General features: G+C 42.2%; 1 protein-coding gene across 1 annotated transcript in view; it reads left to right on the forward strand.

Annotated features, from left to right (window-relative positions):
* The window catches only part of ABTB3 (ankyrin repeat and BTB domain containing 3), a 333,469-nt gene that overhangs the window by 194,977 nt on the left and 121,958 nt on the right, over positions 1–16,534 (forward strand). The window contains 1 exon segment of the mRNA XM_056798814.1: positions 14,038–14,187. Coding sequence (XP_056654792.1) covers positions 14,038–14,187 — 150 coding nt within the window.

Raw genomic sequence — 16,534 nt, forward strand, 5'->3', positions numbered from 1 at the left:
CCCCATAACCTCTTTGGGCCTCATAGTCCTCATCTATAAAATGAGGAAATTGGATCAGACAGCCTCTGAGGTCTCTTTTAGCTCCAGAATTATGAGCTTATGGCCCCTCTGAGCTCAGTTTCCACTTCTATAAAGTGAGGGGTTGAACCTGATGTCCTTTGTGGTAATTTCTAGTTTTACTTTATTTTAATAAACTCTTATCTTCTGTCTTAGAATCAATACTAAGTATGGGTTATAAGGCAGAAGAGCAGTAAGGGCTAGACAATTGGGATTAAGTGACTTCCCAGAGTGACACAACTAGGGAGTATTGGAGGCCAGACTTGAACGCAGAACTTCTCATCTGCCAGGTCTGGCTCTCAATCTACTGAGTCACCTAGTTGCCCCTAACTTCTTGCTTTAAACCTATAATCATATGTTTTCAGAAGAACACAATTCTAATAAAAGGTGCCTCCCCATCTTCCCCAGTATTAACAAGTGATGAAAGGGATATCTTATTTTCTTGGTGAAAGGGAATGACCACCCCATCCCACCCCACCTCTCTCTCTCTCTCTCTCTCTCTCTCTCTCTCTCTCTCTCTCTCTCTCTCTCCTCCCTCTCTCCCTCCCTCCTCCCTCTCTCTCTGTTTCTCTCTCTCTCTCTCTCTCTCTCTCTCTCTCTCTCTCTCTCTCTCTCTCTCTCTCTCTCTCTCCCTCCCTCTCTCTCCCCTCTCCCTCCCTCCTCCCTCTCTCTCTGTTTCTCTCTCTCTCTCTCTCTCTCTCTCTCTCTCTCTCTCTCTCTCTCTCTCTCTCTCTCTCTCTCTCTCTCTCTCTCTCTCCTCCCTCTCTCCCTCCCTCCCTCCCTCTCTCTCTGTTTCTCTCTCTCTCTCTCTCTCTCTCTCTCTCTCTCTCTCTCTCTCTCTCTCTCTCTCCTCTCTCTCTCTCTCTCTCTCTCTCTCTCTCTCTTTCACACACACACACACTCTCTTCTGATTACAGGGACTTTGGTCCTGAGCCATGCATCACACTCTAAAATGTCAATGGACACTTAGGTGAAGCTTCTCTCCCATACACCTGGAAATGTCCCTTCATGCCAATCATGCTTCATTGCTCAGTTTTCATCACCACAAATGACATGGCTCATTCCTGTGTGCCCATGCAGAGGAGGAGCTTCTGGAGAGATTACTAAGGGAGAGGCCACTGGCTCTGCTGCCCAGGAGCTGTCCAGCCTGACCTCTAGCCTGCTGGCATTTTCTTCCTCTGCCTGGGGCTGGGCCTGGAATCCCACTTAATTACTTGAAGTACTTAAACATGTGCAAGCTCCATGGTGACCAGGTGGGGACCTAAGCAGATGGTCAAAAATATGAGGCAGCCTTGAGAGCAAGCATTAATAATAATACTAATAATAAAGAGCTAGCTGAAAATAAAGGAGTTCTTTGGGTGTCTGGAACCACCAGTCCATCAATAATTCAGGAGATTTTAAATGAAATGTGTATCGTTGCTGCGATGCATACAGGAAGATCCAATTCTGGAGACCCTGTGGGGATGGGGAAATGAGAAGGCAGTAAAGAGGAAGCAGTGGGGTAGGAAGAGAGCCTAGAAAGGCAAGTAACTAAGAAGAGTATAAAGGCCTTTAATTGCACTCCTGAGTGACAGGGAGGGGAGCAGAGAGGCAGAGGCCAAAACCAACTGGAGATACTTCGCTGGGCTTGGGCAAACCAGCAGGCACAGCCCATGGCCCACTGCTAGGCTCTGCCCATTCACTACCTACTCATGGAAGGGCAGAACCACCTTTCTCCTGGTAGCCTCTTGAGTGAAAGCCCACCTGAGTCTGCAACTAAACTTGGCAGTCCAGCATGTGGTTGTAGGATTTTCAAGTCATCCTCTTGGCTCCTGTATAGGCTTGAATACTACATGGTGTTTTGTAGGACCTTTTTAGGTTTCTAGAGCCCTTTATAGAGCACATCTTATTCAATCCCCCTTTATAGAGCACATCTTATTCAATCCCCAACCCAGTAAGATTTATTCAGTTGTTATCCAGTAATATCTAATTCTTGTTGACTCCATTTGGGGGTTTTCTTGGCAAAGATACCGGAGTGGGCTGCCATTTCCTTCTCCAGCTCATTTTACAGATGAGTAAACTGAGATAGACAAGGTTAAGTGACTTGACCCACTGTCACATAGCTAGTAAGTATATGGAACCAGATTTGAACTCAGAAAGTTGAGTCTTTCTGCCTCCAAACCCAACACTCTGTGCACCATGGCACTACTTATATGGGTCTGCACTGTAAGATAGCTAACTATGATTATTCCCATTTTACAGATAAGAAAACTAAGGAAGATAGTGGAAAACAGAACTGGAGTTGTAATCAGAGGATCTATTATTTGGACTTATAACTTGTGACTCGGACAAGTCACTTCTCCTTTTTCTGTTAAGTGAAGGGTTTCAATTTGACAGCCTCTATGGTCCCTCCTGGTCTTTATCTTATGAGCCCATAAAACTCAGTTTTTTCTTTGGTAAAATATAAAATGAGGAGATTGAAGTATATGATCTTCAAAATCTTCATATTTATGATTCTAAAATCCTGTAAGTTTCTCCTCTTTGTGCTTCAATTTTTCTATTTGTAAAATGAGGGATTGGGAACTTAATCTTGATGATTCTACTGTCCTTTAACTTTCTCTCCAAGACTCAGTTTCCTTCTCTGTAAAATGAGAGAATTGAACTAGATGCTCCTTCCAGCACTAAATCTGGGATTGTCTATGAATGAATAGAACAGCTAGGTGGCACCCTAATGCTGGGCCTGAAGTCAGAAAGACTCATCTTAATGAGTTCAAATCTGGCCTCAGACACTGACTAGCTCTGTGATCCTGGACACTTCACCCTCTTTGTCTCAGTTATCTTATCTGTAAGATAAACTGGTGAAGGAAATGGCAAACCACTTACTTCAGTATCTTTACCAATAAAACCCAAAATGGGGTCATGAAGAGTCAGACACAACTGAACAGCATTAACAAAATTAATAAAGCCTAAGGTCATAGTATTGTAGACCTAGAGATGGAAGACACCTCAGAGGCCATTTGGTCTAACCTTGTAGATGGGAAAACAGGCCTGGAGAAGTCAAGTGACTTGTCTAAGGTCACATAGTAAATAAGGAAGCCAGAATTCATTCCCATGGTCTCTGACTCCCAAATCAATAAGCATTTCCATAAGTTTGTATATAAGACTACTTGACTTCCTTTGACTCTCTCATACAGCCACATAATAGTTAATTTTATTATTTACATTATTGATTTCAAAACCATGCTGCCATCAAATAGCCTCCAGGTATCTTGTACAACATAATAATGCAGTCATAACAATCCAGCTACCATCTGTGCCCGTCTGTCTCAGAGGAGCTTGAGCTCCCTCTCCCCAACCTGGATTTTAATTAGCACCCTCTCCCGAGCTGACTGGGAAGGCAGGCCTCCTGATTCCTGATATGTCCTACCTTGGGGCTGTGTGCAGGGGCAAGGAAGGCTTGAAATGTCCACTATGTTCCAGACCCTGGAGATACAAAAAGAAAACTCAGAATACTTACTCTCTTCCCTCAAGGAATTAAATTCTGAATTCTGCCCAGTACTTCATAAGAAGTGGAAGAACACTGGCTCTACAATCAGTGTGTCAATCAACAAACATTGATTAAGTGCCTACTATTTGCTGGTGATTCAGAGAAAGGCAAAAACAGTTTCCCTTAGGGAGCTCACAATCTAATGAAGTTGATAAATCATTGTATCTGACTCTTTGTGACTCCATTTCGGGTTTTCTTGGCAAAGATACTGGAGTGGTTCACTATTTCCTTCTCTAGCTAATTTTATAAATAAGGAAACTGAAGCAAATGGGATTCAGAGACTTGCCCAGGGGGACACAGCTAGTCAGTGTCTGAGGCCAGATTTGAACTCATGAAGGCGAATCTTCTGACTCCAGGCCTGGTGCTCTATTCACTGTGGCAATACCCAGGGTCCCACAGAGCAGGAGATGGGGTTCAGATCTCATTTCCACTGCTTACTACCTGTGTGATCTTGGGTAAGTCATTCACCTCCCTGGGCCTCAGATTCCTCATTTGTAAAATGAGGAAGGTAAACTTGATGGTCTCTGAGATTCCTTTTAGTTCTAAATCTGTGATCTTATATCTCTCTTGATATTAGAGAAATATTTGGTATCAGAGAAAGAATACTCAGGGTCAAGAAAATTTCAGGTTCCAATCTTGCCTCTGATATGCGTTTTCTGGGTGTGGACAAGCCAGTGAAGAGGCTCTGTGGGGAGGTCCCCACTTCCCAACAAGAACAAGGGATTTAGAGTAGGAAGACTGATTCAAATCCTGTCCTAGTTCTAACACTTTCTTGTTTTTAAATGCCTACCATGATTGGGAACCCATAATGGAAGTAGAAACTTTAAGTAGCTCAGGCTTGGTAGTTAATGAAGCTGGTGGCAGGAGAAGATGCCGCCTTTCAGTGATATTCCAAGAGTCCCCAGAGGGTCTGGTCCCAGGAAAGACAGTAAAAGGTCTTCTCCTCTGCCCCCTCAGGAAGCTTATAGTCCCAGGCAAAAAGAGGAGACTTAAGCTGAATGGATTACTCCTCCTTGGCTAGTAACACTGCTAATGAGGTAGAGGTTACACGTTCCATTCCTGGGCGGACTGATTTGTTTGCTCAGGCCCTTCAATCAACAAGAATGGACTTAGCTCTAAGACCATAGCAGTCAATATGGCATATTTAAAAATTAGTGTGACATATACTGTAGCAGAGCTCTGGGGTCAGCAACACACTGCCACTCATCATCTTTGAGACTTTGGATAAGTCCCTTAACCTCTCTGGGCTTCATTTTCCTTCTCTCTAAAGTGAGGGTGTTAGATTTTGAGGTCCCCAGTACTAAAAACCAGAGAGGAATTGTGGCTCACTTGGTTGTACATCTGACCTAGTTCCTTCAGGACAAGGATTGGTTTTTGCTGCTTCTTGTATGCCCAGTGCTTAGCACAGTGTCTGACACATAGTAGGTGCTTAATAAATGTTTATAGATTGGTTGATTGAAAACTAGGAAAGTATGGTTCAGATACAACTTTTGCCAACTCCTGTGTGTGTGTGAAAGAGTCCATTAACCCCTCATTAGAAGTCCTGGACAAGTCCATCAATCCCTCAGTGCCCCCCAAGACTTAGAGAAAAAGTTGACCTGCACTAGTGGCAATGCCCTCAAAGCCTTGGAATTCTCCATACCAGTGACTGAGAGCAATGTCCCCTTATCATGTTCCTCCCAGTTGTTCATCTCATTTTATTTTAAACCTTATCTTCCATCCTAGAATCAGTTCTAAGGTAGAAGAGCAGTCAGGGCTAGGCAACTGGGATTAAATGGCTTGCCCAGGATCACACTGCTAAGGAGTGTCTGAGGTCAGATTTGAAAGTAGGGCACCCTATCCCTAGGCCTGGCTCTCAATCCACTGAACCACCTAGCTGCCCCTCATTTGACATTTGAAAAAACAGTAGCTTGCATTGGCCTCCTTTTCCACTGTAAGTCTTATTATGCTTTAATAGCATTCTCTATATTAGCACATTACTCCCTAAATGAAATTCTTAGGAGCGAAGCCTAAGAGCTGGAAGAAACCTTAGGCATCATCTAGTCCAACCTCCTCTTTTGACAGATTACAGTAGCTCACACAAAGTCACACAGGCAGTTAGTGGCAAAATCAGGATTTGAATCTAGGTCTTTGATTCCTGAGTCAGGGAGCTTTCCAATGTACCACTTTCCCTGCTCCTTTAGAGTCCTATCACAGACCTTGGGAGAAAACACTTAAAGAATTATGACCAACCCCATTTTACATATGAAAAAGATGAAGCTCAGGGAAATTAATTGATTTTGCCCTAGGTCGTGGGAGTATGAAGCAGTGGAGCAAGTCATAGAAATCAAATAGTACAAAGCCTGGTCCTGTGCTATCCCCACCAAGGTAGTCTTCCTTGTCTTTTCTCTGGATAGATGGTATATCATACTTTCCAACAGCCTTGCATCAGAGCCTAGCCTCAGAGCCTGGCCTTATAGCAGTTACTGGATGCTGGAAGCTCTCTCTTTGTCTTCACCACATCCTAGTTATTTTGGTGGTTTGGCAAGGACTTGCCAAACTTTCTTTCTCCTTGAATGTAGATCATTCTGAAAAAATGCAGAGTGGGGCGTGATTAGCATAATTGGAACCTGGCATGGCTCCCCAAATGAATGAACTGGTTGGGCTGGTCCCAAGTCTGTTTTCTACCCCAGTACCTTTTAAAATAAAGAGCCATGTGATTTGATCCTCAGCCAATTAGCAAAACTAAACAAGAAAAAGAAAATCCCACACACACAGTCCTAAATATTTCCTGTTTGTTTTTGTTGTTTACATGATTACCAGTAGAATGATGCTTTCTATTATTATATCTATCTGTAAGTATTTCTATTAGGCTTTTTTTTGGTGGCAGGCAGATGCTAACCTATGAATTTAATTAGTATAGAGGCTATCCTTGTACAAACTCCCTCTACCAAAGGAGATTGGCAATTTATTTACAAATTATACTATTCTTAGAGAGTGCCTTGGCACATTGAGAGACTAAATTAGTTGTTTGGCAGGCACTGGCACATTGAGAGACTAAATTAGTTGTTTGGCAGGCACAGTGGATCAAGTCTTGGAATTTGAGTCAGGAAGATCTGAGTTCAAATCCAACCTTTGATTCTTATTAGCCATGTGACCTTGGGCTAATCCCTTAATCTCTGTCTACCTGCTGATTTTTGTCTTCCTTTGTATCTTTAATGCTTTGCAGAATGAGTGCCCAATGAGGCACTTCATAAATGCTTGTTGACTTAACTGATGAAGGCCTCAAATTCATGCCATATAGGAAGAAGTTGAAGGAACTACAAGGATGCGAGTCACCTAACTTCCTTGGTTCTCAAGTGTCCTCATCTGTAAAACAAACCAGATGCCACTGAGGTCCCTTCTACCTCTAAGTCTATGATCCTATGAGCTCTGGGTCTCAGTTTTCTCCCCTGTAGAATGGACTAGATGACCACCAAGGTCTCTTTCAGCTCTGAATTTTGACTCTCATGATCTGGAGTCTTAAAAAAAGATTTAGGTAGAAGGCTAAAGACAAGCCAGTCTTTGAACATTTAAAAGACTGTCATGTCCAAGAGAGGTCAGGCTTATTCTCTTTGGCCCCACAGGACAGAACCAAGAACAGAAAGACACGTTTTAGTTTGAGGTAAATAAGGGAAAGTGACCTTCCACTAAGAGCTGTTCAGAAGTAAACTGAGTTGCCTGGGTTCTCCCTCCCTGGTATTTATTTTTACACCCTTACCTTCTGTCTTGGAGTCAATACTGTGTATTGGCTCCAAGGCAAAAGAGTGGTAAGGGCTAGGCAATGGGGGTCAAGTGACTTGCCCAGGGTCACACAGCTGGGAAGTGTCTGAGGCCAGATTTGAACCTAGGACCTCCCATCTCTAGGACTGGCTCTCAATCCACTGAGCTACCCAGCTGCCCCGCCCCTCCCTGGTATTTTTAAGGCAACACTGGAAAACGATTTATTTGTCAGGGAAGATTCTTGTTCCCACAAGGGCTGGCATGGACAGTGGTGGAAGCCCTGAAATTCTTTGAGCCAAGTGCCCCCTTTGTTAATCAATACCTCCTCAGCAGGCACACTCGACTCAACATGGCCTTGGGTTAAACAGAAATTAGATTGATTTAAGAAGCTGAGGTCCCGAACAGTTAGAATCCACAAGTTAAAAAAATAATAATAAAAATAAAAATAACAACATATGAGTTCTGGCATCAAGAAATCAGACCAGTGAGTTGGCAGTAAGTAAAACTTTAGAGGGGAAGAAAACCATTTTATGGGTGAACAAATGGAGGCATTCTGAAAGGCAACAGTCACATGGGTAGGCAGTAGAAGGGCTTAGATGGCCCCCATTGCCTTAAGCCTATGGTTTCTCCCCTTACCCACCAGACCAGTGACTCCCTTGGCTAGGGAGGTGTGTGATGATTAATATTCCCAAAGCATCAGACTACTCCTGGCATTAAAATATGGTGGTGCTGATGACATCTTATTGACCCCATTGATTTTCCTATAAAGATATTGCAAGAAATCTCTTCTTACACACCAAATACAGTCTTCAAAAAAAAGCTAGGACATGATCCTTGAATAATAGATCAATTACAGCTCACCTACACCCAGGCAATCTGTCATTCAAGGCTCTCAAATAATCTGTCTGTCTCAGTTTTCTCAACTGTAAGATGGAGATAATGTTAACACTCATGTCACAGGGCTGTTAAAAGGATTAAATGAGATAATATTTGTAAAGTTCTTAGCCAGGCGCTTAATAGAAGCTCATTTCCTCCCTTTCCCACATGAGAGAGGTGGCCAGATCTTGTTCATTCTACCTTCATATCTTTTAAGCACATCTAATTCTCCCTGCTTATAAAGCCCCTATCCTGGTACAGACCCTCCTCACCTCTTGCCTGGACTGTGTCAGTAGAACTTCGTACTGGTCTCCCTGAAGAGCATTTCTCCTTTCTCCACCTCCTCCAGTCCATCTGTATTGCTAACCAAGTGGCATTCCTAAAACATAAATTAGATTGTGTCACCTCCCTATTTAAAAAACAAACAACAACAAAACTCTTCAGTTTGGGGCAGCTAGGTGGCCCAGTGGATAGAAAGCCAGATCTGATGATAGGAGGTCCTGAGCTCAAATTTGATTTCAGACACTTCCTAGTTGTATGACCCTGGGCAAGTCATTTAACTCCAGTTGCCTAGCCCTTAGCACTCTTCTGCCTTGGAATCAATACTTAGTATAAATTCTAAAGCAGAAAGTAAGGCTTTCAATATAATAAAAATGACCATCCTACCCAAACTTATTTATCTATTTAGTGCCATACCCATTGAACTACCAAAATACTTCTTCACTGATTTAGAAAAAACCATAACAAAGTTCATTTGGAAGAACAAAAGATCAAGGATATCCAGGGAAATAATGAAAAAAACCACATATGATGGGGGCCTTGCAGTCCCTGACCTAAAACTATATTACAAAGCAGCAGTCATCAAAACAATTTGGTACTGGCTAAGAAACAGAAAGGAGGATCAGTGGAATAGACTGGGGGAAAGCGACCTCAGCAAGACAGTATACGATAAACCCAAAGATCCCAGCTTTTGGGACAAAAATCCACTATTTCATAAAAACTGCTGGGAAAATTGGAAGACAGTGTGGGAGAGACTAGGAATAGATCAACACCTCACACCCTACACCAAGATAAATTCAAAATGGGTGAGTGACTTAAACATAAAGAAGGAAACCATAAGTAAATTGGGTAAACATAGAATAGTATACATGTCAGACCTTTGGGAGGGGAAAGGCTTTAAAACCAAGCAAGACATAGAAAGAATCACAAAATGTAAAATAAATAATTTTGACTACATCAAACTAAAAAGCTTTTGTACAAACAAAACCAATATAACTAAAATCAGAGGGGAAACAACAAATTGGGAAAAAATCTTCATAGAAACCTCTGACAAAGGTTTAATTACTCATATTTATAATGAGCTAAATCAATTGTACAAAAAATCAAGCCATTCTCCAATTGATAAATGGGCAAGGGACATGGATAGGCAGTTCTCAGATAAAGAAATCAAAACTATCAACAAGCACATGAAGAAGTGTTCTACATCTCTTATAATCAGAGAGATGCAAATCAAAACAACTCTGAGGTATCACCTCACACCTAGCAGATTGGCTAACATGACAGCAAAGGAAAGTAATGAATGCTGGAGGGGATGTGGCAAAATAGGGACATTAATTCATTGCTGGTGGAGCTGTGAACTGATCCAACCATTCTGGAGGGCAATTTGGAACTATGCCCAAAGGGTGCTAAAAGAATATCTACCCTTTGACCCAGCCATAGCACTGCTGGGTCTGTACCCCAAGAGATAATGGACACAAAGACTTGTACAAAAATATTCATAGCTGCGCTCTTTGTGGTGGCCCAAAACTGGAAAACGAGGGGATGCCCATCAATTGGGGAATGGCTGAACAAACTGTGGTATATGTTGGTGATGGAATACTATTGTGCTAAAAGGAATAATAAAGTGGAGGCATTCCACGGAGACTGGAACAACCTCCAGGAAGTGATGCAGAGCGAGAGGAGCAGAACCAGGAGAACATTGTACACAGAGACTAATACACTGTGGTATAATCGAACGTAATGGACTTCTCCATTAGGGGCGGTGTAATGTCCCTGAACAACTTGCAGGGATCCAGGAGAAAAAAACACCATTCATAAGCAAAGGATAAACTATGGGAGTGGAAACACCGAGAAAAAGCAACTGCCTGAATACAGAGGTTGAGGGGACATGACAGAGGATAGACTCTAAATGAACACTCTAATGCAAATACTATCAACAAAGCAATGGGTTCAAATCAAGAAAACATCTAATGCCCAGTGGACTTATGCGTCGGCTATGGGGGGTGGGGGAGGGAGGAAAAGAAAATGATCTATGTCTTTAACGAATAATGCTTGGAAATGATCAAATAAAATATATTTTAAAAAAAAAGAAAAAAGAAAAAAAAAGAAAGTAAGGCTTTAAAAAACAACAACAACTTTGGGGGGCTCCATAGCCCCCCTCAGGTAAAATTGCAAAATCCTCTTGCTGGTGGTTCAAGCCCTCTGGAGTCAGTTGCCACTAGCCCTTCTGATATGCTCTTGCATTTCTCTCAGTTCCAAACTGTCCTGTGAGTTTTTTCCCTGCCCCTCATGTTCTTTCTTCTGTGCTCCATGTTCTGTCACAACTGCCCCCTATGTAATCAATCCATCAGTCAGGAAGTATTTAACATAGTGTCTGGCACATAGTAGGAGCTTACTAAATCTAGTTGACTGTCAATAAGCATTTATTATATACTGCTCTGTGCCAGGCATTGTGCTTCTATACATCTATGATTTCCCTCCCTGTCCACCCTGATAAAAGGCAAGCTCACTGAGGGCAGACTTCTGTTTTCTTTGGCTGAAAATTCCTTGCACATAGTGAGTGCTTATACCTGTTGTGCTGAACTCGTGGCATCACAAAGTATCACACCTGTGGACTTGAAAGGACCCTGATAGATCATCGAGCCCATTCCTTCATTTTACAAATGAAGAAACAGGCTGATAGAGATGAAATGACTTAGGATTGTGGCTGTACAACCAAAAAGGACCTTGGAAATCATCTAATGCATCCTTTTCATTTTACCAGTGAGGAAACTGAGGCTGAACAAATTACATGACTTGCCTAAGGCTGCTCCTGAATTAAAGAGAGATACAAAAAAAAGATATTTAATAAGGAGCTTGGACTCCGAATTTAATAAGCACATGAAATTTCAGGAGAATTTCTAGCTCAGTACAAACACCTAAATCCATAAAAAATGACTTTCATAAATTGAAGCTATAAATTCTTAACAGTAACCCCAAAGACAGAGACACACCAGGGACTGCTGCAGAGAGGACACGTCCAGATTGCAAATCTGTTTCAGGAGGCAGCATGCTGTAGTGGAAAGAGCCATGGGGTCAGGAGCTCTGGATTTGAGTGCCAGTTCTGCCGCCTCAGTGACCTTGGGCAAGTTTTTGGATTCCAATTTCCTCATCTGTAGAATGGGCAGAGGAGGTTGGACTAAATGACTTGTAAGGTCACTTTCCAACCCCAAATTTCTTCAGTTCTATCACCCTGTGATAAATAGAAGATGGTTTAAGGAAGGAAAAAGATCCAACAGCAGTCAGAGGCATCAGAACTTGGCACGACATAGGAAATCTCAGCTGATGGTCTCTTGAGAAAAAAGGATTGTGTTTTGCCTCATTTTGTACCCCAGGGCTTAGCATTTGTAGGCACTTAATAAATGACTGTTGATTGGCTAATTGTTTCTTCCTTGAGTACATCAATGGCTCTGTGATCTCTTTAATATGGCTATTCCCTCTAGTGGTTCCACTCCCTTCTATGTCTGCCTGTCCTGAGCAGTCCCAGTTGATATCCATGGGCATTCTTTCTGTAGGAAAAGGAAAATAGGTGTGAATTTCCATGTCATCTATTTGTTCACAGGAAAGCTAGCTTAGCCAGCACCCTGGGACTGCCATCTGCAATCGAGGCAGAGGTGGGAAAGAGGTGGGAGGGGAAGGATCTGAACTGAGCAAAGGCAAGTTTAGGTTTTACAAAGGCATTTTCAACAGAACCTTCGTGGCATGCATTTACAGCATGGGTCAGTATGAGAACTTGTCAGAATCTTTTGTTGAATGACTGATTGACCTATACTATCAAAACAGATTTAGGACAAGAGCATCTTCAGCAGCCGTTAAATAAGCAGGATAAATGGTCCAGTTGGTCCACTCAGATGTATGTGGAAATTGCAGATTCTTTTCCTAGCAGATGATTTTAGATGGCAGTTCAAAGCTTCCTTAGGGCTGAGGGTAGCTCTGGTGGGAAGGTATTAAAGAATACGTGTTCATGTGTGGGGATGGTTATTGAAATCAAGACGTCATTGATTTGGGGAAACTTCGTTTGCATGTGTACTTCTATATGTTCTTGTTCAATCATTTAGTAGTGATCCCATTTGGGGTTTTCTTGGCAAAGATACTAGAGTGGCTTGCTATTGCCTTCTCCAGCTCATTGAACAAGTGAGGAAACTGAGGCAAACAGGGTTAGTGACTTGCCCAGGGTCACACAGCCAGTAAGGGACTGAAGCCAGATTTGAACTCAGGATGATGAGTCTTCTTTACTTTAGGTCCAGTGCTCCATCTGCTTCACCATTAGCTTCCCTACATGTAACCTTTATGTGTGTATATACATATATATGCATGTATGTTTAAATTTATATGTATATATATATATGGGAGACTGAAATATCTATATATGATATATCTAGAGCGAAACATATATCCACCTATGTAGTTAGATCTCAGTGAGAATAAAGAATCCTGTGAAGTGATCACATTATTTTAATTTTCATTGTATATTTCCATTGGGCTAAAACCAATTACCATATTTTACATATAATTATGCCTCAAATAGCATGAATTCAGATAATACAAACTCCTTCAGGACCTATCTGGGGAGCAAACCTGCGACTTTATTAGAATAGGGAATTTCTGCTAAGGAAATTGAGTCTATCAATGCAGATCAACTAACCTTAATTACTTTGGACACAGAGAGATTAAGTTACAGGCTTGGGGTCTCACACAGGCAGTACGTGTCAGAGGTAGGACTTGAATTCAGGTCTTCTTGACTCTAGTAATAGGTCAGAAACTTCTGTCCCCAAAACTGACTTATAAAAACAAATTCGACAATCTCAGTGTATTTATGTGTGGACACATATATATTTATAGATAACTGTCTATGCACAGATATATGTGCATGTATATGCATATATACTGTTCACTGATTCTCCAAATCTCTGATTGTGAGGATATGGGGGGACAATGAGGCACCGCGCATTTAGAGGGCACTGAGATAGTCTAGGACCAAGGGCTACATTGTATGGAACAGGAGCTAGGACGAGTAGCATCTAGGGGGAGAAGCTGGGGTGGAGGCAAGAAGCAAGCCAACTCAACTGGAGAAGAATTTCAGTTGAGGAGTGTTGGGATAATAATATATTTATTAATATATTGTTTTTATTAATTTTTATTAATTATTTTATTATATGCATAATAATTAATATTAATATTAATTAATAATATATTATTAAAAAAATAAAAGGCAGAACATCGAGGCCGGACGGTGGCCCTTTTCCCTGGGAAGTGTGGCCCCGCTGGATAGAATTCTGCATTGCTATGAGACTTGCTCTCGCTATGTCCATTGGTTTTGCTTTACTGCATTTCTTTCTTTTTCTTTTCTTTTTCGCTATTTTAACAAGGTGGAGGGAGGTGATGGAATCTAGAAATCATAATATATGAAGCAAAAGCACCAGTGCAACAGTTTTAAGTAGTTAAAAACATGGGGGAAATAACCTTTCTTGTTTTGTTCTCTCTCTCTCTTCCCCCGTTCTCCCCATCCTGGATTCCAGGTGTTCTTTGTCTGCCAGACAGTCTGACCCTTCACCGAGACCCCCAGAGGCCAAACAAGCCGGGAGAACTGCCCATGTTCAGCCAATCGGAGCTAAGGACCATCGAGCAATCCTTACTGGCCACCCGAGTGGGCAGCATTGCCGAACTGAGTGAGTAAAGGGACTTCTCCTCCCCCTGATTTGACCGTCTCCCTTTGTCTTTTGACAGGCTCTTCCTGTGCCCATATTCAGAGTGTAGGACCAGAAGGGTGTGTTTCAGGCAACAACTACTTACAGGTCTACTATTGTCAAAGAACTGTGGGAAAGGTCCTGGGAGATAATAATGATAAATACTCATTATAATGCCTTCAAGTTTTCAAAGGGATTCCTAGGCATTATTTCATAGGATTATAGACTGAGAGCTAGGAGGGAGCTCAGAAGGCACTGAGTCCAGCCTCTTATTTTACAGATGAGGTCCACAGAAATTAAATGACTTGCCCCAGGACACATAGCAAGTAAGGATCTAAGGCAGGATTTGAACTCAGGTCTTCCTGACTCCAGGTTCTTTTCCCTCACTTGAGCCTCACAAGATCCCTCTGTGAAAAGCTAACATATGAATTAGACTTTAAAGGATTCATAAGAGGCCAATAGAAAGAAAGGGAGTTATTCTCAGCATAGAAATGGAGAGCCTGAATGGAAAGTTTGTTGAAAGGGCAGTTAGGTTGGAATATAAAGATAATGAAGGAGAGAAGGCGGAGATAAGGCTAGAAAAAACAGAGTGGCTCCCACGTTGTAGAGGGTTTTGAATGCCAAGCTGAGAAGCTTCAACTTATTCAGGAGGCAGAAAAGAATTAAAGAATTCTGAGAAGAGAAATGATATAACCAGGTCTATGCATTAAAGGCATCATTTCTTCATATATAGGAAAATATTTAGAGCAGCCCTTTTTGTAGTGGCAAACCTGGAAACCAAGAGGGGCCATCCATTGTGGAATAGCTAAACAAGTAAGGGTGCATGAATTTTTGATGGAATATTACTGCACCCTAATATGACAAAAGGATGGGTTTGGGAAAACCTGGCAGGATGTGTATGAACTGATGCAAAGGGAAGTGAGCAGAACCAAGAGAAATAGAACAAGAACATGATAAAAAAAAGCAACATTGAGAACTCAAGAGCTCCAGTCAATGTACCGATCAATCATGACTCCCAAAGACAATCTCTGCTTAGCTCTTGAGGGCTGCTCAGAATGCCATCTGCTTCCTGACTACCCAAGATAAAGAAAATCAAACTGTTTTTACTTAGGTTCCCACTTTCTGGCCGGTCATTGAGTGGTGCCTTCATTCCTAGTGAAATGGTACAAGATGGTTTCTGTACCTCGTGGTATAAGAATCCCTGCATCTTTTTCTCAATGGACTGGCTATATAAATGGGTGGGTGGGTGGATGGAAGGGTGGTGGGTAGAGAGGTAGATAGACAAACAGATAGATGGATAGGTATAAGTTAGAGATAAAGACAGATAGATATATAAATAGTTCTCAAGTAGCTACATGTATATCTATATCTGCATACATTCATGAATAGCAGAGTGGATAGAGTTGACCTCAGCTGTGTATATTTAGACACAAACATAGACATGTACATATAATATATATATATACATATATATATATATGGAGAGAGAGAGAGATGGAAAGGGGAGACAGAGACAGAGAAAGAGAGAGTGTGAGAGAGAGAAGAGAGAGAGAGAAGGGAGAGGGAGAGAGAGAGAGAAGAGACAGACAGACAGACAGACAGACAGAGAGGAGAGAGAGAGATGGAAAGGGGGAGAGAGAGAGAGAAAGAGAGAGAGTGAGAGAGAGAAGAGAGAGGGGGGAGAGTGAGGGGGGGAGTGAGAGAGGAGAGAGAGAGAGAGAGAGGGAGAGAGAGAGGAAGAGAGGGAGAGAGAGAGAGAGAGAGAGAGAGAGAGAGAGAGAGAGAGAGAGAGAGAGAGAGAATGGGGGGGGGGGGGAGAGGGAGAGAGAGAGAGATGATCATAAAGGACTTCATAATCCTATTCAATTGAGAGCTCCTTGGGGCTGACTGTCCTTTGCCTCTCTTTGTATTCCCAGCACTTAGCACAATGTGTGGTGCATAGTCAGCACTTAATGAATGCTTATTGCTTGCTTGATTAGAAGAGAGCTTGGACATTTAGTCCAACCAGTACACAAATTTCTTGGCTGGGTGGGATTGAAGGGTAAGGAAGAAGTCAAAGAGAACTCCAAGCATATGGCGATACTCTCCTCTAGGACCATTGTTACTGTACTGTGAAACTTTGATGGATCTAAGGTTTCACTGATCTGGAAATGCCTTCCAGAGGGGGCCTATTACCACCCTTCTGTGCATTTTCACTCTCTAGTTCCAACGCCCCCCTCTTCTTTTCAAGAATCCTCCATAGGGGATCTGCCCAGTGTACTAGAGTCCTTGAGCTCCTAGGATCAGGCCTTAGAGCTCTAAGGGATCTCAGAAACTACCCAGTTCAGCC

The sequence above is a fragment of the Monodelphis domestica genome, chromosome 5, assembly GCF_027887165.1.
Source record: "Monodelphis domestica isolate mMonDom1 chromosome 5, mMonDom1.pri, whole genome shotgun sequence".
NCBI classification, from domain to species: Eukaryota; Metazoa; Chordata; class Mammalia; order Didelphimorphia; family Didelphidae; genus Monodelphis; species Monodelphis domestica.